The sequence below is a fragment of the Macrotis lagotis genome, chromosome 2, assembly GCF_037893015.1.
Source record: "Macrotis lagotis isolate mMagLag1 chromosome 2, bilby.v1.9.chrom.fasta, whole genome shotgun sequence".
NCBI lineage: Eukaryota > Metazoa > Chordata > Mammalia > Peramelemorphia > Peramelidae > Macrotis > Macrotis lagotis.
This window is the reverse complement of record NC_133659.1, coordinates 201546785-201571719: the sequence shown is the minus strand read 5'-3', so window position 1 is coordinate 201571719 and position 24935 is coordinate 201546785. Positions and strand designations below refer to the sequence as shown.

General features: G+C 37.7%; 1 protein-coding gene across 3 annotated transcripts; it reads right to left on the bottom strand.

Annotated features, from left to right (window-relative positions):
* Positions 1-1780: 1780 nt before the first annotated feature.
* Positions 1781-24935, bottom strand: LOC141514018 (angiotensin-converting enzyme-like). Of its 3 annotated transcripts, none has more exons than XM_074224440.1 (14): positions 24786-24935; positions 24117-24289; positions 23015-23173; positions 22346-22433; positions 21447-21590; positions 18516-18707; positions 17120-17217; positions 16435-16607; positions 14122-14345; positions 13035-13179; positions 10333-10431; positions 9393-9515; positions 3819-4006; positions 1781-2328 (listed from the first exon to the last, which is right to left on the bottom strand). In XM_074224440.1, the coding sequence occupies exons 1-14, from the start codon at positions 24886-24888 to the stop codon at positions 1991-1993; spliced, it is 2247 nt and encodes a 748-aa protein (XP_074080541.1). In that variant the 5' UTR covers positions 24889-24935; the 3' UTR covers positions 1781-1990. The 3 variants fall into 3 exon arrangements, with proteins under 3 accessions (XP_074080541.1, XP_074080543.1, XP_074080542.1); XM_074224442.1 differs by lacking the exon at positions 24786-24935 and adding an exon at positions 24649-24774; XM_074224441.1 differs by lacking the exon at positions 9393-9515.

Below are 24935 nucleotides of genomic sequence, written 5' to 3'. Positions count from 1 at the left end.
AAGGTGAACAGATGCTATCACTTACCTCTCTGTATCTCTGTTGTTAAAGAGCAAAGTGGAGGGAGCCTTACATTCCACTCCATTCTTGCATCAGCCTCTGGAGATGAGGGTCAGAGGTGTGTCTGACCCTTCACTCATGTATCATAGAGGATGATAGCTTCCTTTTATCCTGTCTCTGTTTTCTTAAACAGGTAGTAACAGCTCAGGTGCTGTTTTAACTCCTTAGGAGTTTGGTGAGACTCAAAAGTCATTTTATACTTACTAGCTATATATCCATTTATGTGGTCACAACTTCTCCCAGCCTCAATTTCCTCATCTGTAAAAATGGGAGCAATAATAGTGCCTACTTTCAGACTTTTTTAATCATTTCAGTTATTTCCTACTTGGCATGTCCATTTTCTTTGCAAAGAACTGGAGTGTTTTGCTATTTCCTTCTCCAGCTCACTTTGCAGATGAGAAAACTGAGGCAAACAAGGTTAAGTGACTTGCCCAAGATCACACAGCTAGGAAGTATCTGAGATCAAATTTGAACTCAGGAAGATGAGTCTTCCTAATTCTAGGCCCTCTGTTTTATCAACAACTACCTAGCTGCCCTGTAAGAATCATTATGAGGATCAAATGATCTTGCATATATATATATATATATATATATATGTATATGTGTGTGTATACATATATATATATATATATATATATATATATATATATATATATATGCTACATCATTATCACTTTATTGAAAGACCCAACAAACTCAACTCCTGAAAACAAATGGGCAAGTATGAGAGCAGAATGAAGAGCTGTTTTACTTTTCTTCTTTGTGAAGGGATTAGGGCCACAATGAAGAGTCTGGGGTAGAAAAAGACATCTTAAAGATCTCCAAATTCTTGAAGGTTAATTTCCTTTTTGACTTTTCAAGCACGATATAGGAGGGCAGTAGGAAAAAGATTGGTCTGCTCCCTAAGAACATCTCCAAAGAACTTAGCAGCTAGATAGCCTAGTGAATAGACCACTGGCCTTGGAGTCAAGAGAATGAGAGTTTGAATCCAGCCTCAGACACTTGCTGTGTGACCTTGGACAAGTTTCCTCACCCTAATTGCCTCACATTCAGGGCTATCTCCAGTCATTCTGATTCATACCTGACCACTGGATCCAGATGGGTCTGGAGAAGTGAGGTTAGTGACTTAACACAGCCCCCCTCACTAAAATCCAATTCATATGCTTGTCATGGTATCACCATCCTGAGGTGATGGTCTTTGAGAAGAATGAAAGGACAAACATCACCTTTTAAGTCTCCGAAATTCATCAACTTCACCTCTTCTCCAATCAACATCCCCCTCCCAATCTTCCTTACCCCAGGGAATTTTATAAGAAGCCAGGAAAGTTATTTATTATCTTTCATTTCCCAGGATAACAGGGAATATGCATTGGGACCAGAGGATGGGGATGTGGGAGAGGGAAGGTATGTTCATTAGAGACATCTCTTGAAAGAAATGGTCACAGATGAGCTCTACTAAAATATTGAATAAGTCATTATTTGGATCCTGGACCCAACTTCCTAGGCTCACCCTAATTCGGTTTGCTTCTTTGGTACTCGGGGTCTGGGAGATTTGCAAGTTGAAGGGGATATGAACCCTACTTCTGGAGATGGGTAAAGCCTAGCATGGAATTTTTCTACATTGCAGGACCAGGAAAAAGGAAGGGCTATCTTTGCTCAGTGTACTGTGATATTTTATAATGCACACAATTGTTATACCAATAAAGTAAATAATGTGTTTCCTTTATTTTCAAATAGAGGGCATCAGCAACATCCTTCCTGATATAGGATTCCCCTTCAACCAGATGCCTGGTGTTCAAGAGAATACAAAGTATGGCTGATTTGAAGACCCAAGTCCTAGGAACTTGGGGACAGAGTAGAAGGGGTTGGGAGACCAACAGAGCAATCAGATGAGTAGAGCAGGAACCTTTGCTGTTGGATAAACTGGAGGTCCTATGTTTTGTTTTGTGCCGAATAAATATTGATCTTCCAGGGTTTCCTCGAGCCAAGAACAGAGATGTATAGAGATAGCACCACCAAAGACAGCAGAAGAAGCATGTTCAGGCTGAAGAGCAGGTACTGGCTCCTGATAACATTCTGGATCTTCATGGGAAACCCTAGAAATATACCTTCCTTTTCAGGATCAGATGCCTTGCCCCTGAATAGAAGCTTATGGAATAGAATTGCTACAATCAGGACTAGGAAAATGCATAGGAATAGAAGCACCCACTGCCCAACAGTGGCATCAATGGAGTTCATACTTAGGGACAGAAAGTTCATTTTTCTTCTTCCTAGGGAAAACACAAGAAAGTGATGGTAAGTGCTAAGGGAAAATCTTCCTCCTCCCTCCCTCTAATTAGCTTTTGTTGGATGTAGTTAGATTGTAGAATGGGGAAGCTTTTTGATTATCTCCTAGGACACTTGCTGAAGGTGGATGCTATAGTTAGGGTTGCCCCCTGCTTCCATCTCTGCTTTCATTAGACCTAGCTATTCAGCAATCACTCTCTCTCTCTCTCTCCTTCTCCATATACATATATATATATATATGTATACATATATACATATATATATACACATAAATATGTGTGTGTACATATATATATATATTCTGATTTCAGAGTAGTATCAACCTATTAGTTGTGTGTATATAATATTTAAGCAGTATATAAAATTTTATTTTATATGAAATATAGAAATATATATATAATATTTAAATATGTATCACATGTGTTTATGTATATAAATGTTTTAGTTTTAGACTAGTGTCTATTTATTTTGTATGTATCCAAATATAATATTTTAATAATAAAGCATATTTACATAAGTAAATACAATGTATGTATTAGCTATTTGGAATATTTAGTAATATATTTATATGCATAGAATGTGTTTGCATGTGTTGTATATTAAATGTATATTATATACATATTGCTCATGTAATTGTTCAGTAATTTCTGTCATGTTCAATAATATTTGGGATTTTCTTCTCCAACTCATTAAATAGATGTGGGTACTGAAGTAAATGGATTAAGTGATTTACCCAGGGTCACACAGTTAATTAGTGTCTGAGGTCATATTTAAGCTCAGGCGGATCTTTCTGACCCCAAATCCAGAACTCTATTGATTGTATCACCTAGCTACCCTAGTGTAGGTGTGTAAATATATGCACATATACATATACTTATATTATGCTTTTGGAACTTGGACCAGGACTGAGGTCCAAAATTGGGTACAGAATCTTGACTGGGACTGGACTAGGATTAATTAGATGGTGGAGTGGATAGTGCACTGGCCCTGAAGTTAGGAAGACTCACTTTCCTAAATTCAAATCAAACCTCAGACACTAGTTTTGTAACCCTGGTCAAGTCATTTAACCTTTGCTTAAGTTTTCTCATTTATAAAAATGATATTTATTTTCTAGGGTTGATGTGAATATTTGTAAAGTTTTTAGTACAAAACTTGTCCAGTAGATCTATATGAATAATAACTAGTAGCAGTGGCAGTAGTAGTAGCAGCAGTAATAATAGGTAATGTGGTAGTAATAGTAGTACTAGAAATAGTAGTAGTAGCAACAATAGTAGTAGCAGCAGCAGCAGCAGCAGCAGTAGTAAGTAGCACTACTAGAAGTAGCGGTAGTAGCAGAAGCTGCAGCTGTAATAGTAGTAGTAGCAGCAGGATTAGTAGAAGCAGTAGTTCCTGCAGCAGCAGCAGCAGCAGCAGCAGTAATAGTAGTAGTAGTAGTAGTAGTAGTAATAGTAAATTGTAATTGTAGTTGTGGTACCTCCAGAGTTGAAGCAGCTAAATTCAGACCAACCCAGGACTTCATTTTGGCGTACATTCTCAGCAACAAGCCAGTCCATGAGGGGCTTAAAGTACTTTAGGAGGGATTTTGCTGACATGTTATACTGACCAGTGATGATCTTCATTGCTTCTGGCCAAGGCTTGCTAAATCCAAGTTTCATGACATCCCTAAGGTGGAACAGCCATCGTCAGTAATGCCAGGTCAAGCAACATGCACCCCACTCCACCTCACACTCTAGCCAACTTACTAATATTTCTTTTCCCCATTTTCTAGACTCTGATTCTTCTACCTAGTCTCCCCATGAAGCAAGGGGGCTGATTAGCTCTCTGGACTAGAGGATGGGAAGAAAAATGGGGAGGAGGAAGCATATAAAGGTTATTATTCTCATAATCAACATATTGCTAGGTGAAGTGAGTTGCAAAGTGTCCCTATACCTTAGTAAACATGTGAAATGTTTCCTGAGCCCCTCACCTGCTTTTACCATCCCAAACTATCTTTAATTTAATGACTTTGCTTATTTCTATTTATTCTTTGTCTCTCTCTCTATATATATATAATATATATATATATACACACACATATGAAAGATATTTATAACTTTTTTTTCTTGCACCTACCCCCAGAACTCTCAATGTACACTTATTCCTTTCACATTGGGATTTCCACATCGAGGTTTCACTATATTGAAGGAGAGTATAAGAAATTAAATGTGAATTTTGGGGAGTTCTGAGGAATCCTCAGATAATATGCAAGGACCAGCAGATGACACAGAAAAATTATTTTTATTTAACATTGACCTACATATAGCCTATGACCAAATAATTAATCTAAATTTTACAATAAGATACCATAAACAACCCATAAAAGAAAAAGAAAAATTCAGTCTTGTTCTCTGTAGAGAAGGGACAGCTAAAAAATTTTATTCGGATTTTCCAGATCATGGGGCACTGTGCCCTTAACCCCAATGATGTGGAAGGAATAATTCTATTTTCCTGACAGCCCCAGGCAGAATGTGTATTTTAACAATGAGAATCCTTTCCATTGTTGGAAGTAGAATGTATAGATATGAAAAGTCCTCCTCAGCAGGATTCCTATTAATAGGGAAGAATTCATAGAGGATCAAAGGGTAGGAGGAAACCTCAGAGGAAGCTTCACAAAACAATTATTTTCAAGATATATTGCAAGATAGTATGATAGGAAGAGTCCTGGAATGGAAGTCAGAAACTCTGAACTTTGATTTTAGCTAATAACTACTATGTGACTTTAGGCAAGTCATTCTACTCTCTCTTTGGGGTCTCTGTTTCCACATCTATAAAATGAGGAGTTGAATTCCAGGATTTTCCAGCCATATGCCACCCTCAAAACTTTAATATTTGAGGGGAAAGGAGATAAATCAGTAAAGGAAGAAATATTAGGTGAGAGAAATTTGCTTGAATTAGGTGGATAAGATGAGAGATAATTTGTTTGAAGGAATCATAAAGAAGATATTTTGTCCTACTGAATCAAATATGTTATAATTAATAACAATTCTATTGCTGATATCTTAGTCAACTGCATGATAGTAAAAGTATGATATCCTATAGAATTTGTGAAAGTTTGCCTGTTCCTTACTACCATTATAGAGGATGCCTTTAATGGTTATAATGATTATCCTAAAATTGCAAATTTCCTTTAATTACTTCTCCCAGAAACATACTAAATATTTAAAATATTTAATACTAATAGTCTGCTATTGCACTTATATGATTGTCAAATAATAGAATACAAGTATCTGGAGTCAGAGGGCTTGAGTTTGAATTTTCCCCTTCATGGTTACTACTCTGTGACTTTGACACTCTAAGCCCCAGGTTCCTCATCTATAAAATGAGGAAACTGGACTTGATGGTTTTTGAGGTCTCTTCCAGATTTAGATCTCTAATCCTATAATTGTAATCTCTGAGGAATTGAAACACACAGAGAACAAGGAGAGATATTTAACATTTAGAGCAAGACACATGTGACAAATAGGAACTTAGAAAACCTAGAGTAAGGTGGTCATGAGAGAAACACTTGATCCAAAAAGATGAAATAGTTTCATAGTTAGAATGAGGTCTAACAGGTGAGCAGCCTGAGTATGTTTCATATGTCAAGAGAAAATGAAGAAGAGCCCTAGGTTGTTGAGTGGATCCATGTGACAAATTCATGAAAAAAACATGATCTAGATGATGAGAAGATATGGAAAGGTTGGAGGGAATTTCTAGATCTATAGGAGGTAGTTCAAGTATAAGTCTTCTCAATTTGTAGATAAAAAAATGATACTCAGAAATAATATGTGACTCACATGTCTACTTGCCTTACAATTATAAATGTTATAATTTGAATCTAGGTCTTCTGGCTCCATATTCAGTGATTTTTAAAAATTATTATTTTAAATTATTAATATTATTATTTACATTTGAGTTTCGAGCTGTTTTCTTCCCTCATTCTAGAAAAGGCCAACATTTGACACACATACACACACACATATACATATATTAAACTATACAAAACAAATGACCATGAATCAGTTTTTTTTCTCTGGAGTTGCCTAGCATCTTCCTTCATAGTTTCTTTGTAGTTGATTTGAATATTCATATAACTCAGAATAATTCAATCACATTTACTCTTCAAACAATATTGCTGTTCATGTATGCAATGTTCTCGTGATTCTGCTCACTTTTACTTTTCATTATTTCATGCAAGTTTGTGTTTTCCAAAAATCAACCTGCTCATCATTTCCTATGGCATAGTAGTATTCACAATCATTTACCACAACTTATTCAGCCATTTCCCAGTTGATGGGTATCTCCTCAATTCCCAGTTCTAACGTGATACAAGAAGCAAACTAATTCTCCAAAGACAAAGTCCTGTGGGACCACAAATAGCTTATAAGAAAGAACAGAGGATCTCCACAGGTGAAACTAACTAAACCCCAACTAACTAAAGAATTCAACAGTGAGTTAAGGATAAATTGAAAAGAAATCTTAAAGGAATAATTTGTCTAAGGACAGGTGTGGAGAGGCATGCCAACACCAGAAAGAAGATACATAGGACACCTTGGAACATGAAGTATAGAAATTATTTAAATATTTGTTGTTATTTAAATATATCTGTTAAAGGAGAGGTCATGAATGTCAAACTTCTAATAGGCAGGAATAGCTCATTTTTTCCTATAGCACTTTAAGATTTGTCAGATGCCTCATAGACATTATCTCATTTGTTTCTCACAACCAATGTGTGAGGTTAGTACTTTCTCCATTTCTCACCATACCCAGTTGCTGCTTTTTCAGGCAGTACCACTTTTCACTGGTAACAGCGAAAAGGCAGAGCAAATATTGTTTTCTTTATTTCTGTAATCTCAGAAAAGTTAAGGTGGAAATTGTTGGATAGAACAAGCAACAATAGTATGATAAGAATTGGAAAAGAGTAGAAGAGAATGCAATAATGAAAGCAAGTACCAGTCTTAGGGTTTTATTCTATTGAGCTTGGAAAAAACTATAGACTGTTGGAACTGGAAGAAAACTTGGATACAATCTGGTCTAAACTGTATTTTTTAAAGAAGAGTGCAGAGAAGGAAAGTAAATTCAATGAAATCTTTTTTTTTTAGTTTTTTTATTTAGTATTTTATTTTCCCCTAATTGCTTGTAAAAACAATTTTAACTTTTTTTTTGTTTTTTTAAATGCTTTTTGGTTCTTTTGATAACTTTTTTATTTTTTCCCATCTATTTAAATTTTTTGGGTTTTTATTTACTTTTTTCCAACTATGTGCAAAGATAGTTTCAACAATTGTTTTTTCTTAGATTTTGAGTTTCACATTTTTCTCCCTCCACCCTTTCTTTTCCTCCTCCCTCTGACAGAAAACAATCTAATATGGGTTATGCATGTATATCCATATTAAACATATATCCATATTAATCACATTATGAAAGAAGAATCAAATCAAAAAAGGAAAAACCTCAAAATATATAAAACAAATTGAAAATAGTAAGCTTTAGTCTGCATTCATATTCCATAGTTCTGTCTCTGTCATCATTTGGATTTATTTTTTGATTATGTTTGAAAAGAAAATGAGAGGATTTCCACCTATAGAGAAAGAACTGATATCATAAGAACACAGATTAAAGCATACTTAAAGAAAAATTATTTTGTGTTTAGTCTGTGTTTTCTTTTGCAACATGACTAATATGATAGTCTCTATCAAATTGCATGCCTTCTACAGGGGGAGAGAGAATTTGGAACACAAAATTTCAACAACATAAAAAATAAATAAAAGGGAAAAATAATTTTAAAAAAAGAAGAGTATAAAAAGAGATCTAGGATGAAGAGGGAATTTGTAATGCTAAAACAGAGTTCCAGAGTAGAGAAAAGAATAGAGGGGTGTGTTTGAACAGGATGAATGTGAACTTACAGGGATCCTAAAAGAAAAAAAAATTTTCACCTTGGGAGGTGGCAACTTTAAATCAAATAGATTAAGAGAGCAAGAGATTTGAATTTGTTAGCATTTAGATTAGGGAAATACTAGTACCAGAAAATACTTTAGTCTTCCTCTCTCCCCATGAAAAGGGAGAACAGTTTTAGTTTAAGTGTTTACTTTTATCAGACACTTGCTCTTGCCAGACACATGCAGTTAAGTCAGAGATTCCCAGTTCAGAACTCTTTTTCACTCATTCTTGATAACCCACATAAAGCAAGGTAGACTTTGCTATCAAATTTGCAGATAACACTATTAGATAACATTATTACTATTACTATGCATACATAAGAAGGAAATTCAAAGTCACCTTGATAAATTGGAAAAATTGCTTTTATCCAAAGTAAAAGAAAATTCAAAAATAATAAGATCGAGTACACTTAAGAATAATAAAAAATGGGGCAGCTAGGTGGCGCAGTGGATAAAGCACCAGCTCTGGAGTCAGGAGTACCTGGGTTCAAATCTGATCTCAGACACTTAATAATTACTTAGCTATGTGGCCTTGGGCAAGCCACTGAACCCCATTTGCCTTGCAAAAACCTAAAAAAAAGAATAATAAAAAACCCAACTCTGAAATAACAAAATGGGAGAGTTTGAGTTAGGAACAAAGAAAGCAGAAGATAATCTGAAGATTTTCACTTTCTATTTTTTTCTACCACTGCAATTTCCTTGTGAAGAAAAGAAGGCAGTATGATTTTAGGATATTTTAAAAGGTGTTTTTCATACAAATACTCGTTAAAGAGACAGGAAAGGACCTGCTCTAGGATCCAGTTCTTGACCTTCCCCAGAAGATGTCCAAGATGATCTTGAGTTTACAAATGACAATCAATGAGAGCATGATTTTCTCCTCTCTGTTGACTCACTTTCTTGGGTTATAAGATGAGAAGTTGAACTAAATACATTAAAGAGGCCTTCAGGTTCACATTTTATGATTTTGAAGTCATATAACTCTTAGAAGATTGATTACAAAGTGAATAAATTCTTCTATTTGCTCAAGGTTGGGTTAACTTTTCCAAAGAATGTCTTGGAACTTCTTAAGGATCAGAATAGGCCAACAGACTCACCCTAGGAGTTTTCCTGCCTCTTGAGAGTTGAAAATATTACATTTGTGCATGGGGCCTTTGTGGCCCGAGACTCTGCACAGGGCTTCATGAAATTGGAACTGAATCACAAAACTGATAAAGTACCTAAGCAGAAGAGACAAAAGGGGGTGGGGGAAAAGTTGAAAAGGAGCTCTGGAGACAGGAACCATCTGGAAATCTACTCTGATGCCTCTAAAGACTCCTGGAGGATTTGGTTTTTCTAGAGACTTCATCATGGCTCCATTTAACCCAAGTCTCATCATATATGGGACTAAATTGCCTAGGCCTGCACCCCAGTTTGGACTGTGTCTCTGGTTCTTTAAACTCTAGGACCAACTTGGCCTGAGAACTAGGAGAGAAATATGGGGAATATCCCCCAGCTACTCTATTCAAGAAACTGCTCCTCTTTCCCCAAGGTGAGATGATATTGGCCTTAAGATGAACAAACACCTTCTTGAAACTTGATAGTTTTGAATGCTATATCCTTGTGTGGTTCTGGTTGCTTTATAAAATGTCCTGTCCTGGTGCAGACATTTTTCCTTCCTCTGACTTCTGGTCACATATCTCCCCTTTACCTCCCTCTTTGTAGTAAAAATGAAAGACTTGACAAAATTCTGAAGCAAGGAAAGCCATTTTTAGTTCATTTTAGTTCAGGATTTCTTCTTAAACCCCTTTCCCATTCCTTCTGGGACCTGACTGATGTCCTGAGCTCTCTGCCCATCTGAGGGGAAATTGGATCTCAGGGCAGGATTTAATTGTAAGGAACAGATGAGATTCCATGTAGTACTGCTCCAAAGACATTTATTTGCTTACAAAAGAACTAATGTGAAGTGACAGTCCTGATTGTCTTTGAAACACATAAGAGTTTGTCTAATGGAAAGGTTTGATTTATGGGCCCTGTATGTAACATCCAAAACTTTACCTGATATAAGGCACGTTGCCAGCAATGTGGTAATTAGAACCTGGGTCAAAGTCTTCCTCTGACCTTGGCACTGGTGGGCATATTCCTTGATATCTTACCCTAGCAATGGACAATATGACAAATGATCATGTTGACAGCAGCAACTTTTGATTTTGCAAAGTAATTTCTTATCTATTGTCTCTTTTTTTCTTTCGGTTCAATTTTGTCTTTCTGTTGGTAGGGAATCCTTGCTTGGAAAAATCCCATTCTTAATGAAGATCAACTATAGTTCTGCATTTTATAATCTTAAATGAATTAGAGGGATACTTGGGGTACTGAAAAGTTAATAATAAAAGCTAGTTTATACTACTTATAAAATGCTTTAAAGTTTGCAAAACATTTTACATCCTTTATCTCATTTGATCATCACAACAACAACCCATGAGGTAGGAGCTATTTTACAAATGATGAAACTGGGATTAAGAAAAGTTAGATTAACTCACCTAGGGTCACAGTCAGTGTGTGTCAGAAGTGGGATGTGAACTTCTTCCTGCCTGTGATTCTATATCTCTATTCACTATGCCTCCCTGCCTTTTTCATTATTTCATTTGTTCCCTCAAACAGTAGGTATTATTCTCCCATACCTAACAGATGGGAAAGATTAAACTATAAGGGACTCTTCCAAGATGGTTGCAGAACCAGGGCTGGAATATTGATGATTCCAATTTCCCAATTAAGTATCTTTCAGTTGGTAGGTTCATATTATCATATATTTAGAGTGGAAAAGGAACTGTAGGGATCAAACATTCCAATTCCTTCCTTTTACAGTTGAGGAATTAAAAATTCTTTTAAAATCACATAGGTGAGGATCATCAGGTGGTCTAGTGAATAGAACACTGACCCTGAAGTAAGGAGGACCTAAGATTAAATGTGACACAAGCTGTGTGACCCTGGGCAAGTTACTTAATTCCATTTTTTTTAAAATCACTTATTCTCAGAACCAGAATTTGAATCTAGTTCTTTTGAACTCCAAATGGAATTCTCTGTCCAGTAGATCAAATGTAGGGAGAGGTGTGGAATGACTGAGAAAGAAGTGATGGAGACCAGATTCTGAAATAAATAGATAATATTTGCTGCCTTATTGCTGATGTTAATGTTTTATATTCAATTATAAATTCCAAGCTAATAATACCTTACTTTTGTATAAATAACTAATAATTACAAAATACTTGGTTTCCAAGTAGAAATTTTGTGGCTTAGTGTATCAATTCTCAAAATATTGTCCAGGGATCTCCTGGGGTTCCCAAGATCTTTTAAGGGTCTGAGGGTCAAAATTATTTTCAAAACAATATAAGACATCTTAATTTCTGATATGATAAACATTGATATAATCCACATAAACATAATATAAAAAATTTTTAAAGTGGAAAAGAGTCATGAGACTGAAAAGTTTCAGAATTGTCTGCTTAGCAGATAGAATGTTGGATTTGGAATCAGAAAGACCATCTAAAGTTCACCTCTGACACTTACTAGCTGGGTGATGTCATTTAATCTGTTCCTCAGGAAACTCCCCAAAACAACCCTTAAATCACAGAAAGATTACAGTCTGTGGATATAGCTCCCATACTGCAGAGTTCCCTGAACTGAAGAAATCATAGATTTTTTAAAAAAACTGTCATGTTTACAAAATGCTTTTCCCCCAACAAACTTATGTGGTTGATAGCACAATTATTAGCCTCATTTTATAGATGAGGAAACAGGTTCAGAGAGGTTTAAGTGTATCTCTCTGGTCTTAACTGCCACTAACACACTGCCTCCCCCCCCCAAAACCTTCTGCTGTGGCCAAAGTGAATCGTTTAATATTACTCCTTGAACTTTTCTACCTCTATACCCTTTCTTAGATCATTTCCCATTTGGAATGCTCCTAATGCAGCTAATATCAGAGCCAGCTCTCTTGATTCTCACAAATTGCAATGTTTTTCCCATTCCACTCATGTTAATTGTATTAATATTATGGTTTGAAGATTTAAGGTAAGGAAAGGACATATTCCCTTTGGCTTACTATTTGTACATGGTTAGGAACATGGATCTAGAGCCTGCTATTTAGGCCAGGCCCTCATTTGAAGGGCACCTAAAATTGCAGAACAGATTTAAAGGGATGAGTCTTCTGTTGTCATGAGCTACTCTTTCCTTCTACCACTGACAGCCTAAGTAAGAAAATGGGACCTACTTATACAGAAGGATGCCAGTGATGACTGGGTTCTTAGAAACAGGTTTACAAGACAAATATTGGGTAGTAAATAGAGAGTAATAGAAGGAAATGGAAGGAGTTTCAGAAGCCATGGAGTCTAGCCACTCCCAATTTATAAGGCTAAGAAAATGAGATCCACTGAAGGTAAATGATTTGCTCAAAGTTACACAGTTGATGCAGTACATAAGACTGCTGGGAGTGAAGTCAGAAAGAACTGAGTTTGAATCCTATCTTAAATACATACCAGCTGTGTGACTCTGGGTAAGTCATTTAACCTCTACCTCAGTTTCTGTCAAAAAAGATCATAACAGCATCTTCCTTCACACACTCATATTAAGACTACTCTGGACTGAGATTCAGGGACACACCAGTCAGTAGTATTACAGAAGTTGGCCAAACCTTGAGAGGTTTCTCTATTACCATCCCCACAAGAGAGGGTCTTGAGATACAAAATGTCAAAATATTCCCAGACCTCAGGTTCCACCATTCCTGGTTATAAAATTCCTTGCTGATTTGACCATCAAAGATCTTCCATCGAAACTGGTCTACCAGGTAGCTGAAGGGGATGAAGGCAATCTTTCCCAGTGCTATGCTCATAAGGAAGTTGATCTCACTTTCTGTAGATAAGAAACCTAGTTCAGTCAGTTTTGCAACTCCATTAATCTTAGAACCCTTCCTCCCTCAGTCCTAGGACCACAAACCATTGATGTCAAAACGGACCATCAGATGTCATCTTTGTCTTCTAGTTTCTCCTTTCATTTAACTTTTTAGGGAGACACTGATAGTGCCATAGGAAGGACCTCCAAACCAAATGTCTGAACTCCATGCTCTAAAATCTCACCTTCTACGAGAAGCCGTCCCTAACCCTTCCTTCTTCTACCACTTTTCCTCTTTTAATTATTTCCTATTTATCTTGTATATCTTACTTTGTGTCTATGTATGTGTTCATGTAAGTATGTATGTTTGTCCTTCATTCTGACATTAGGGAGGTGATACATGACAAGCACATGTATTGGATTTAAATGGGGGGTGCTGTGCTAAGTTACCATCCCCACTTAATCCTCCAGAGTCATATGAGTCTGGTAGACAGATATGAAACAGGATGTCTAGAGATGGCCCTGGATGTGAGGCAATCACTGTTAAGTGACCTGCCCAAGGCCAAACAGCTAAGTGTCTGAGGCTGGATTTGAACTCTTTTCCTCCTGACTCCAAGACCAGTGCTCTATTCATTGTGCCACCTTGCTGCCCTATGTATGTGTATGTATGTATGTATATAGGTATGCATCTGTTTTCATGTTATTTCTCTCCATTAGGTTGTAAATTCCTTGAGGGTAGGGATTGTCTTTTGCCTCCTTTTGTGTCCCCAATAGTTAGCACAGTGCCTGCACATAGTAGGAATTTAATTGACTGATTGATCTTCCTTTCCCCACCTAGTTTCCTCCAATAAACATTTTGAGCCCATCTTCCTTCTTACACAAAATCTAGCACCTCCATTTCCCACAAGTCTCCCTTTTCAGGCCTCCTTCTGAGGAGCCATCCCACCCACAAATTCCAGTCACCATAGTCCTCAGCTTCAGTGATCAGCAGCTCTGAGTTGTGCAGGTAATTGGAGGTGGAGACAGAGAGAGATAACACATCCCCCATAGCCTCATGGAAGGCTGGGTTGGCACCCTCTCTGAGTAATAACGGCAGATTCTTGTACTGCATGAAATATTGGATATGACCCATCTCATGGAAGGTGGACATCAGATCTTCCATGTCCACCATAGTGCACTGCTTTACCCTAAAGCAAAAAATAAAGGGCAAGAGGAAAGTAAAGGTTTAATTGAGGAAAAGTTTAGGTGGAATAGGTAAAATGACTAGAATTGATTAGACTATGTAAGAGAAACTATCATAAGACCTGGGTTGGAATCCTGACTTTGATTTTTACCACCTGAGTAAATTGAATAAATTGTTTCCTAGTGAAGGACTCAGCTAAATGATTTTGAAGTGTCTTTCAGCTCTAAGTCCTGAATTTAAGTGGATAACTTCATTGTTTCCTTTAAGACCTTATTTTTGAATCATTTTCAGTCAAGTCTAACTCTTTGTTACCCCATTTGGGATTTTCTTGGCAAAGATACTGGAGTGATTTGTCATTTCCTTCTCTAGCTCATTTTACAGAAGAGGAAACTGAGGCAAATAGGATGAAGTGATTTGCCCAGGGTTATCCAGCTAATAAATGTCTTCCTGCCACCAAGCCCAAGCACTCTATCCACTGCACTACCTTACTGCCCCAAGAACCATTTTTTTGTTCATTAGTTTTTGATTTTTTGTGACTCCATTTGGGATTTTCTTGGCAAAGATACTGGAGTAGCTGGCCATTTCCTTCTCAGGCTCACTTTATAGATGAGAAAACTGAGACAGTATTAAGTAACTTGCCCAAGGTCACACAGCTGTTGAATGTCTTGAGGCCAGTTTTGAATTCAGGGAGATGAATATTCCTAATTTCAGAATCTACTATGACACCCAGGACTTGAGTTTTACCCATCTTTTAAGATCCAACTCGTCTCCCCTCCTCCACGAAGTCTCCCATGAATACTCCCAACTCAGAAATTTCTTCCTCCTCTAATCTCGAGGCATTTATATTGCTTCTAAACTCATGGTATTTATTGCCAATATAACTCATTTGACTATTCATTGTTCTTGTACTGCCTCTTATATGAATGTCATTTTTCATTAACTATTGTGGCATAGACTTCCATGCCCTTATATCTTAGTTCCTAAAACTGACTGTAATCCTATCTTACACTTCTTGAATTCTCTACTGGGCTCTGCACAGTTAATGCTTTAAAAAAGTGTTTCTTGTATTCATTTAATCTATGGAAGAGTTTTATGAGAGGAATATCAATTAGTTAGTTCCGCCAGGAATCACACTGCCTTAACAAAAGGAAATGATGTCTTATTTAGCAGGAGAGATTTCCATTATTCTTCAGAGAGAAAAACTTCTCAACTGTCATGATTCTAAAATGTTAGTTTGGATAACTAAATAAGAATGGGGTTCTGTGTCCCTAATGTGATCTAATTATAGACTATTAGGGATAGTAGAAGGATTAGTAGAGTTTATTTAGTCTATTTTTTATGTTATAGATGGGGAACTGAGGTTTCAAAAAGGGAAGTGACTTGTTTAAGATCACAGGGTGAACAAAAGCCAAGATCTTTTGACTATAAGCCCAGTGTTTTTGTCCTTGCACTAAACTGCCTTTCTTTTCTTTCTTTTTTTTTTGAATATAATTTTATTTTATTTTTTTCAATTACATACAAAGATAAATTTTTTACAATCCTTTTTGGTAGACTTTTGAGTTTAAACAACCTTTCATTTCCTAGATCAGTCTGGCCAGCAGGCCCACTAAATCATTTGGTCTGGCCTTGGTAACTTCAGGTAGGACTTGAAATCTGATAAATATCAGAACTTTTAGGGTGAATTAAGCAAATTTTTGATCAAATAAAATGTATCATGCTAATTTTTTGAGTTGACAATTTTTATGCTCCACAAATGTTATAAATAGCCAAATGACCCTTGGAAGGAAAGATGTTCCCTATTTCTGACTTAGATGATTGAATTCAATTATCAAAAAGATGAGAGACAGACAGAAATACAGAAAAACAGATGCAGAGGCAGAAAGGAGAAGAGAGAGAAAGAGAAAGAGAAAAAAATAAAAAAGACAGATAGGAAGATAGGAGAGAGATAGAGGGAGAAAAAGACAGAGAGAGGAGTGAGAAAGAGAGAAAGAAATAAAAAGACAGAGAAATAAAGATTTTTCTGATGTCAGAACCAGGCTGTCACATATATCACTTTTCAATGGATTCTAAATATCACCCTCTTTCATGAGCACCTGAAGTCCTTGCCATTGTAGAAGTCCCAGGCAGAGGCTCGACACACCATATCTCTTCCATCCCATGGCTTCTCCAGTATTGATTTGGTCCAGAATTCAGGGAGAACAGGGAGCAACCCCAGAGACTGGAAGAATTTGTCAGCCTCCTCAAACATCTTAAAGGGTGTCCAAAGCTACAAAGCCAAGAGGGGAATATGGATTACTGTTTGGTGTTGTTTGCTCTTCATTCTTGAAGAGGACCATGACATCAGGGAGGTGATGTCATGACAAGCACATGAATTGGTTTTGAGTGTGTGGGGGGGTAGAATTTGCTGGTTTATCAACCTCGTTTTTTTCCTCTGGAATCATCTGAGTCCAGTGACCAGATATGAATCAGGATGACTGGAGACAGCCCTGGAGGAGAGGCAATCAAGGTTAAGTGACTTGCCCAAAGTCACACAGCTAGTAAGTGGCAAATGTCTGAGGCTGGATTCAAACTTTCATCTTCCTCACTCCAAGCCCAGTGATTTATCCAATGTGCCACCTAACTACCCTTATGGGTTACTCCCACTCCAACTTGCCATGGCAACAGGGAACTCATCCTTCCTCCATTTACTGGGGCAGAATAGAAACGGGGGAGTGTGAAAGGTAGTGTAATAGAGTTGGAGATCAAAACAGTGGAGAGAGAATCATATTAAATACTGACCTGGTTTCTCATGAGTATGGTGGCATTTATTTTGGTGGCTGAATGAAAAGGTATGACTAGGTCAATGATATTGGTCCAGGACTGAGCCCACATATTCCCTAGAAAGAATAGCAGGAGGGTCAAAGGAGGAGAGAAGGAGAGGAGGAGAAAGGAGGAAGGAGAAAGGAAGAAGGAGAGAAATGTGCTTTTATTTGCTATCAGGGAAAGAAAAGAAGCACAAGGTCCCTTCTCACCCCCATTGCTATCTGATCCTTCTGGTCACTCCTACCTGATCTTTCTTTATTTTCCTTTTAAATATTTTATTTTTCTCAATTATATGCAAAAATAATTTTTAACATTTGTTTTTTTTTTTAAATTTGGAGTTCCAAATTGTTTCTATGTCTCATCTCCCCTTATTGAGAAGACAAGCAACACATTTCCATATTAGCCACATGGTGGAAGAAAACACAGACCAAAAAAACCAAAAACAAAAACAAAACACCCAAGAAAAATACAGTTAAATAAAAAAGTATGCTTGATCTGCATCCAGACTCTGTCAGTTTTTTCCTCTGGAGGTTGACAGCATTTTTTATCAATAAGTCTTTGGAATTGTCTTGGATCGTTGTATTGCTTAGTTATTCACAGTTGATCTTCTAACAATTTTTCTGTAACCATGTACATTCTTCTCCTGGCTATGTTTATTTCACTTTGAATCAGTTCATGTTAAGTCAAGGTTTCTTATAGTACATTACTATTCCATCACAATCATATAAGACGAATTGTTCAGTCATACCCCAAATGAAGGATATCCCCTCAATTTCCTAGTCTTTCTGACCTTCCTCATCACCGTTTCTGATCCCTAATACCTTGATGCAGGATCAGAGAATATCAGAGAAGGAACCTTAGAGTCTAACTTAGGGACTATTGTTTTTTTTTGGGGGGGGACTATTGTTTTAAAATTTATTTTCATATCTATATTTCAATACATTTTGTTTCATTTGGATTCCTATGTATTTTATTTTATGTGTTTAAAAACATCATTCTAAGAAGGGGTTCATAAGCTTCACCAGACTCCTAGAGGGATCCATGAGACAAAAAAAAGGTTTATGCCAGAACCTTTGATCAAGTCCAGTTCCCTCATTAAAGATGAGGAAACAGGTACAGAGAACTGACCTGCCCAAGGTCACAAATGCAGTAAGTAGTGGAGTCAGATTTTAAACCCAGAATGACTGATATTAAATCCAGTGTTCTTTCCACTATGCCCACACTATCTTCTCTCTGATAACCTCCACTTCTTCATCAGGTTTAGATCCTTGTTCCCTTAACTCTCCATCCTTATATCCTGGAAACGCTCCTGCTTTTCTCAAATTCCCCTAGCTCTCTGTTTAGATTTGCCTTTCTCCTACCCTTAACTTACCCAATAGATGGGCAGGAATGGGCCCTCTTAGGTTAATGTTTTGAGACCCATAGAAATGGTAAAGAGCTCGACGCACATAAGCATGTAGGTTTAAGTAGAGTGGCTTTACTTCATGGAAGAGATGCTCAAGGTCTGTCTCTAAGGTGGGTGACTCATATATTGCTCTCCATGAGTCCCCAGTATCCTTGTGTCCTGGAATGGAAAAGATGGAAAAAGAAAAAGGAAGCTCAGGTCAGGTCAACTATTTTCTCTAGAACCCCTCCCATCTATCTCCCTAGCTTCAGAGTTCTCTAGTGATCTTTGAAGAGTACAGCATTAGGAGTCAGAAGAATTAGATTATAATTCTACCATTGTTAACTGCATAACCTTTGGTCAAGTTATTTCATCTCTTGCAACTGCCCTCATGACTTCACAGGATTGTTGAAAAGATCAAATTAGGTAATGGGTGGGGAAAATACTTAGATATAACCTAAATAGCATCCCCTATGAATATAAAGTGGAGGTGATGGATGGATTTAAGGGATTAGGTCTAGTAGTTAGAATCTGAAGAACTAGGGACAAAAGTTCACAATATTGTACAGAGGCAGCAACAAAAAAAATCATGAAGAAAAAGAATAGCAAGAAAGCAAAATGTCTGTCCAATGTGACTTTATAAATAGCTGAGGAGAAAAGGAAAGCAAGAGAGAAAGGAAAGAGGGAAAGATATACCCAAACTGAATGCAGAAATCCAAAGGATAGGAAGAAAGATGAGGATGCCTTTCTTAAATGAGTAATGCAAAGAAACAGAATAAAAAAAATAGAATGGGAAAGACAAGAGATGCCTTCAAGAAAATTAGAGATATTAAGGGAAAGTTCATACAAAAATGGGCAAGATAAAAAACAAAAAAAAAGGGATTTAGCAGAAGCTGAAGCAATTTACTATGCACAAAAGAATTATACAAGAAATATTTTAACATCATCAGTAACCAATGACTAAGAATAGTATGGTTATTGATCTAGAGCCAGACATCCTAAAGAATGAAGTCAAGTGGACCTTAATTATTGCTAACAATAAAGGTATTAGAGGTGAAAAAATTCCAGCTGAGTTATTTAAAACCCTAAAAGATGATGCTATTTAAGTGCTGCACTCAGTATATCAACAAATTTGGAAAGCACAACTAGATTGGAAAAAATGAGATTATGTTACAATCCTAAAGAAGGGCAATATTCAAATTACCCAATAATTGCACTCATTTCATGGGCCAGCAAGGTTATGCTTAAGATTCTGCAAAGAAAGCTTCAGCAATATGTGAAACAAAGATTATCATAAGAAAAGGCTAGTTTTCAGAGACAGAGAACTAGACAAACTGCCAACATCCTCTGGTTTATGGTGCAAGTAAGGGAGTTTGTTTTTTTTTTTAATCTGTTCACTGACAACATTCAATCTTTTGCTAGTTTGGATCACCACAAAATTTTACAGGTCCTCAAAGAGAAGAGAGTAAAAGATTATCTTATTTGTCTCCTCTGTATACAGGCCAAGAAGTAACAGTTAGAACCAAACATGGAACAATTGATTGGTTTCAAATTGGAAATGGAGTACAAAAAGGCTGTATATGTCATCTTATTTAACTTATATTCAGAATATATCATGTGAACTACCAGGCTGGATGAATCGAAAACTAGAATTAAGGTTATTGGGAGAAATATTCATGATCTCAGATATTCACGATTCTACTCTGATGGAAGAAAGTGAAGAGGAATTAAAAAGCCTCTTGAAGAGGGTGAAAGAGGAGAGTATAAAAGCTGACTTGAAGCTTAACGTTTTTGGGGAAAAAGTCTTGGCAACTGGTGCTATAACTTCCTAACGACTAGAGGGAGAAGAAATGGAGGCAGTGTCAGATTTTATATTCTTCAGCTCAAAGGTCACTGCAGATGGTGACTGCAGCCATGATATTAAAAGAAGCTTGCTCCTTGAAAGGAGAGCTATGACAAATCTGGACAGCATACTAAAAAGCAGAGACATTATTTTGCCAACAAAACTCTGAAATAGTCAAAGCTATGATTTTCCAGTGGCAATATACGTCTGGGAAAATTGAACTATAAGGACAGTTGAACACAGAATTTACTTTCAAATTTTGGTGCTGGAGAAGACTTTTGAGACTCCCTTGAATAGTTAGGAGATCAAACCATCAATACTTCAACTGGAAGGTCAAATATTGAAGCTGAGGTTTAAATACTTTGGACTTATTGGAAAAGACCCTGATGTTGGGAAAGATTGAAAGCAAAAGAAAAAGAGAATGGCAAAGGATGAGATGAAGAATTATGTTATGGAAATAACAAACGCGAACTTGGACAGATTTCAAGAGATAATGGCTAGAAAAGCTGGAGTGCTATGGTTTGTGGGGTCATGAAGAGTTGGACTCGATTGAACAACTGAAAAGCAATGGGAAAGGGGCAGCTAGGAGGCAGAGTGGATAAAGCACCAGCCCTGGAGTCAGGAGTACCTGGGTTCAAATCCATCCGGTCTCAGACACTTAATAATTACCTAGCTGTGTGGCCTTGGGCAAGCCACTTAGCCCCATTTGCCTTTCAAAAAAAAAGCCCGTAAAAAAAAGCAATGGGAAAAAGCTTTGAAAAGTAACAAGTTGCATATATATATTATAGTCCTTATTTTATCTCCTATCCCAACTCTAGGACCTGGGGAAAGGAAATTAGTTTACTTAGAATTCTCTCCCTGGGGTTCTTTCCCCCTATAGTCAGGCCCACCCTCTTCTAGAACATACCTCCAAACTTTCTTTCCCCTTTTATGGGATCAGTGTCCTCCATGAGCCAGGAGCCATTGAGGTGTTTTGATCTTCAATGAACTAGAAATTTCTGAGGAGATTTAGGGGATTATTGAATCCAAGAAGCCACTGGAGAACTATGAGGGATTCAGGGTCCCATTTGTCTTACCATTGAGCCTAGCAGCCTTGTTGCTGAGCTCCACATAGCGACTGAAGAGGGGACGGAGCTGCCGGCCCACAGAATCCCGCCAACTTTGCCAGGCCCAAAGTAGTTTATCATAATTCCGAGAAAAGGACATTATATCTGTAAGGTCTGAGTTCAGAGAAGAAGAAATCATGACTGATATCCAGTTTTTACATTCCTAGACCCTTGCTACCATTTTCCAAGTCCTCTTCCCACCCCAAAAACACTAACCCTTCTCTGCAAAATCTTTTGGGAAGAAATGGCCCCATACTCTTCATTCCCATTTCTTCTTTGCTGTGCCCTATTCTTTAGTCTCCATATAATTTCTGTAGTCTCACAGTCTCCCTCTAGACTCACATAAGATGAGGGCAAAGATTAGAAGCCTCATAAAGACTTAATAAAAGTGCCAAGCAAATGTACACTCTAGAGCAGGGGGTCTTAATCTGGAGTCCATGGAATCCTCAATTGTTGATTTCAGAAGGTCATTGAACTCGTATAAGAAAATTACTTTCATTAACCTTTGTAATACTATGATTTTTATGCATTTAAAAACATTATTCTGAGGAATTCATATGTTTCACTAGTCTGCCAAAGGAATCCATAATGCAAATATGTTTAAGAACCAGAGGGCAAGGATGAAGGTCTCTAGGGTTTTTTTCTCTCCAGTCCCAATCATGTCATGGTTACTTGGGTTTTCTATTAATAATGCCCTCTTCCTACCCCTTTCCTTTTTCTAGACCCTGATAAGGGTTGAAGGTAGGACCAGTGACATCTCCCAGGCAGTGTAGACTTTCCTTATCCAGCAGAGTAAGAAGATGGAAGAGTGTGCATTGAAAAGGACCTAGTGGAGGGCAGGAGAGTTGCACCTTTGTTTCTAGGCTCACCAGGCTCTAGGGGAATGCAAGGTCCCTCTTCTAAACACACATCAGCCAAATTGTAGATTTTCTCCATAGTTGTTAGAAGTTCATTGTACTGGAATGGGAAGAATAGGATATATGTTACCCCACAAGCATGATTTTACTCTTCACCCCCATCTCACACCCCCACCCTCAAATATATCTCTCCTATTCTGCCAATTCTCAATCTTTCCTTATGTTCCATCAAGAAGAATGCACTATTAATCAAATCTATCTTCTGTCTTATGTCACCCCCAAGACCCAAAGTTCATAGGAAGGGCACAGTTTCCTACAAATATCAAATTTTTGCTACCTCCACACCCCCACCCCAGTGACAATTGAAAGTACTAAGAGATGTCACTTGCATATTTATTCCTTCTTATCCCATATTCAGGAAACCAGCCTGAATAAATAACAAATGAAATCACTCTTCATAAGCCTATGGCTTTCTTGACTTTCTATGGGTTCCCAGTTTCCTAGACCTTCCATTCTGACTCCCTCAATCTGTCTGTTTCCAAAGAGTCAGTCATCAACAGATGTTTCCCTAAGCCCTCTTCATTTTTTTTTTTATTGGGCAGGGAGGGATCATGAGAGTCTGAGCCCCATAAGAGCCCAGAAAACATTTGGTGAAAATGGTCTTTGGTCTGAACCTATCACCTCTTTAAGGTCATTCTTGGGTAGACTGGCCCTCTTCATATCCCTCAGCTTCCTTAGGATGCGCTCCAGCAGTGGGTTCACAAAGTTGGTAGTGTTAAAGTGGCGAGCTTTTTTACCATAATATGATGTATGCTGAGCCAACAGGAGACTCTTTTTCAGCTGGGGAGAGTCCAAGAAAGAGGAGGTCATAGAATGACTCATGATAGAGAAGAAAGGGAAGCTCCCTGGGAGCTTTTAAAGGGAGTTAAGGGGTCATGGGGAAAAAAACACAGTGTCCAAATTTAGTTTTAGAGACACTTCATCCTCTTTCTTCCTCTACCCCAATCCTTGCTTCTACTAGTTTTCTCCAGGCAGAAAACTCTTTCAGTGTCCAGATTCACAGCTTTGGGAGAATGCCAAACTAGGAATAATCTGGTCTGGGTAAGAAAAAGGAACTGGGAACTCAGATGCAGGATGCACAGGCAGGTAGGAAAAAGGTACAGGTCCAGAGCCTGGAGAGGAGAGGCACTGAGAACTTTCAACTCTGCTCTTAATAGATCATTTAATCCTGACTCAGGGACCACATCACCAAGGATACTCTGTCCCTTCCTAGAAAACCTGAGAAGACAATAAAAGGGCACTTGGAAGACAGATTCAGAGTTGTTAGAGATCCTTCAGTTTACAATATTGAAGTCCATGGATATTAAGTCCCAAGTTACACAGTTATTCTGAGGGTGATCAAATTTGAACCCACATCTTCCTAAACAAGTGTACTCTGCTACACTAGACTTTCAAAAAATCTGGGAGCTTGGGAGGTAATAAGCCCCGAATCTGTGTCCCATTGCCTTTAGATTTTTCTTTTTATCCAACCCAGCCCCATAGAAAATCTCAAAGAACTGGAGGGGATGGGGCATTTAAGCCTGGATAAGAAAAAACCTAATGGGGAATAATTCTAGGGGATTTGGGGCTATTTCCATTCTCTCACACTCTGGATAAGTGGTGTAAGGTTCCCAAAAATTCACTGGGACATTGGTATTAAGGATAAAAATATAGGACAAATCCCTGGGAGTTTGAGGAGAGAGGGAAAAGGTGGGGGGAGGAGGGCAGAGTTAAAGGCACCCACCATCCTCCTGCAGTTATGCTCGGTGATATTGGTGCTGTACTTCCAAACAGCCTCCATGTACTCATTCCACACAGCTTGGGCTGTCTTATCATACTCATCCAAGAATTTAATTGCCTTTAACTCACTTTCTGAATCTTTTTTGAGGACGGTGGAATAACTTTTGTTATAATTTTCTAGGAAAGAATGATAGATTCATAAATCAGAACAGGAAGGGTCCTTTGAGGTTGTCTAGTCCAATCTCCTTATTTTGTTGTTGTTCAGTCATGTTCAACTCTTCTTGAACCATTTGGGACTTTCTTGGCAAATATACTGCAGTGGCCAAAGAATACAGGTGAAGAAACTGAAGCAAACAGGGCTAAGTGACTTGCCCAAGGTTGCACAGCTAGTTAGTATCCAAGGCCAGATTGTAACTAAGGAAGATAGGTCTTTCTGACCCCAGGCCTTATACTCTATCCACTGAACCAACCTAGCTATTTATTTTACAAAGACAGAAATTGAGTCCCAGGAAATGAGCTTGCCTAAAGTTAGTCACCATGTTAGTGGCAGTGCCAACTTCTGGTCTGGTGCTCTTTCCATTACACCACATTGCCTCTGGGGATCTGATCTTCCTTCTTCCTCTGACCTTCCCTTCTACCCTCTCTATACAACCCTCCTGGTCCTTATTCCTACTTGAATTCTCAGTTCTCCCCAATCTGTGCAGTAAGATGGACTGTCCATAATAGCAAAATAGAAGAATGGAAGATCCAAGGGGAATAATCCAATGACTGCCCATAACCAAAGGACACTCTGAGAAGCTGCATGCCTCCTGACCAATTAGAA

Bases quoted from the DNA above. Each gene is read 5' to 3' on its own strand.
- LOC141514018 (XM_074224440.1), bottom strand. From the start codon at position 24,888: ATGGGCAGTCATTGGATTATTCCCCTTGGATCTTCCATTCTTCTATTT. The intron at 9,516-10,332 runs GTAAAGTTTTGG...TCTTCTGCTTAG, and splicing joins GGCAACGTGCCTTATATCAG to GTACTTTATCAGTTTTGTGA. The intron at 4,007-9,392 runs GTGAGTCTGTTG...GTTCCACCTTAG, and splicing joins GAGGCAGGAAAACTCCTAGG to GGATGTCATGAAACTTGGAT.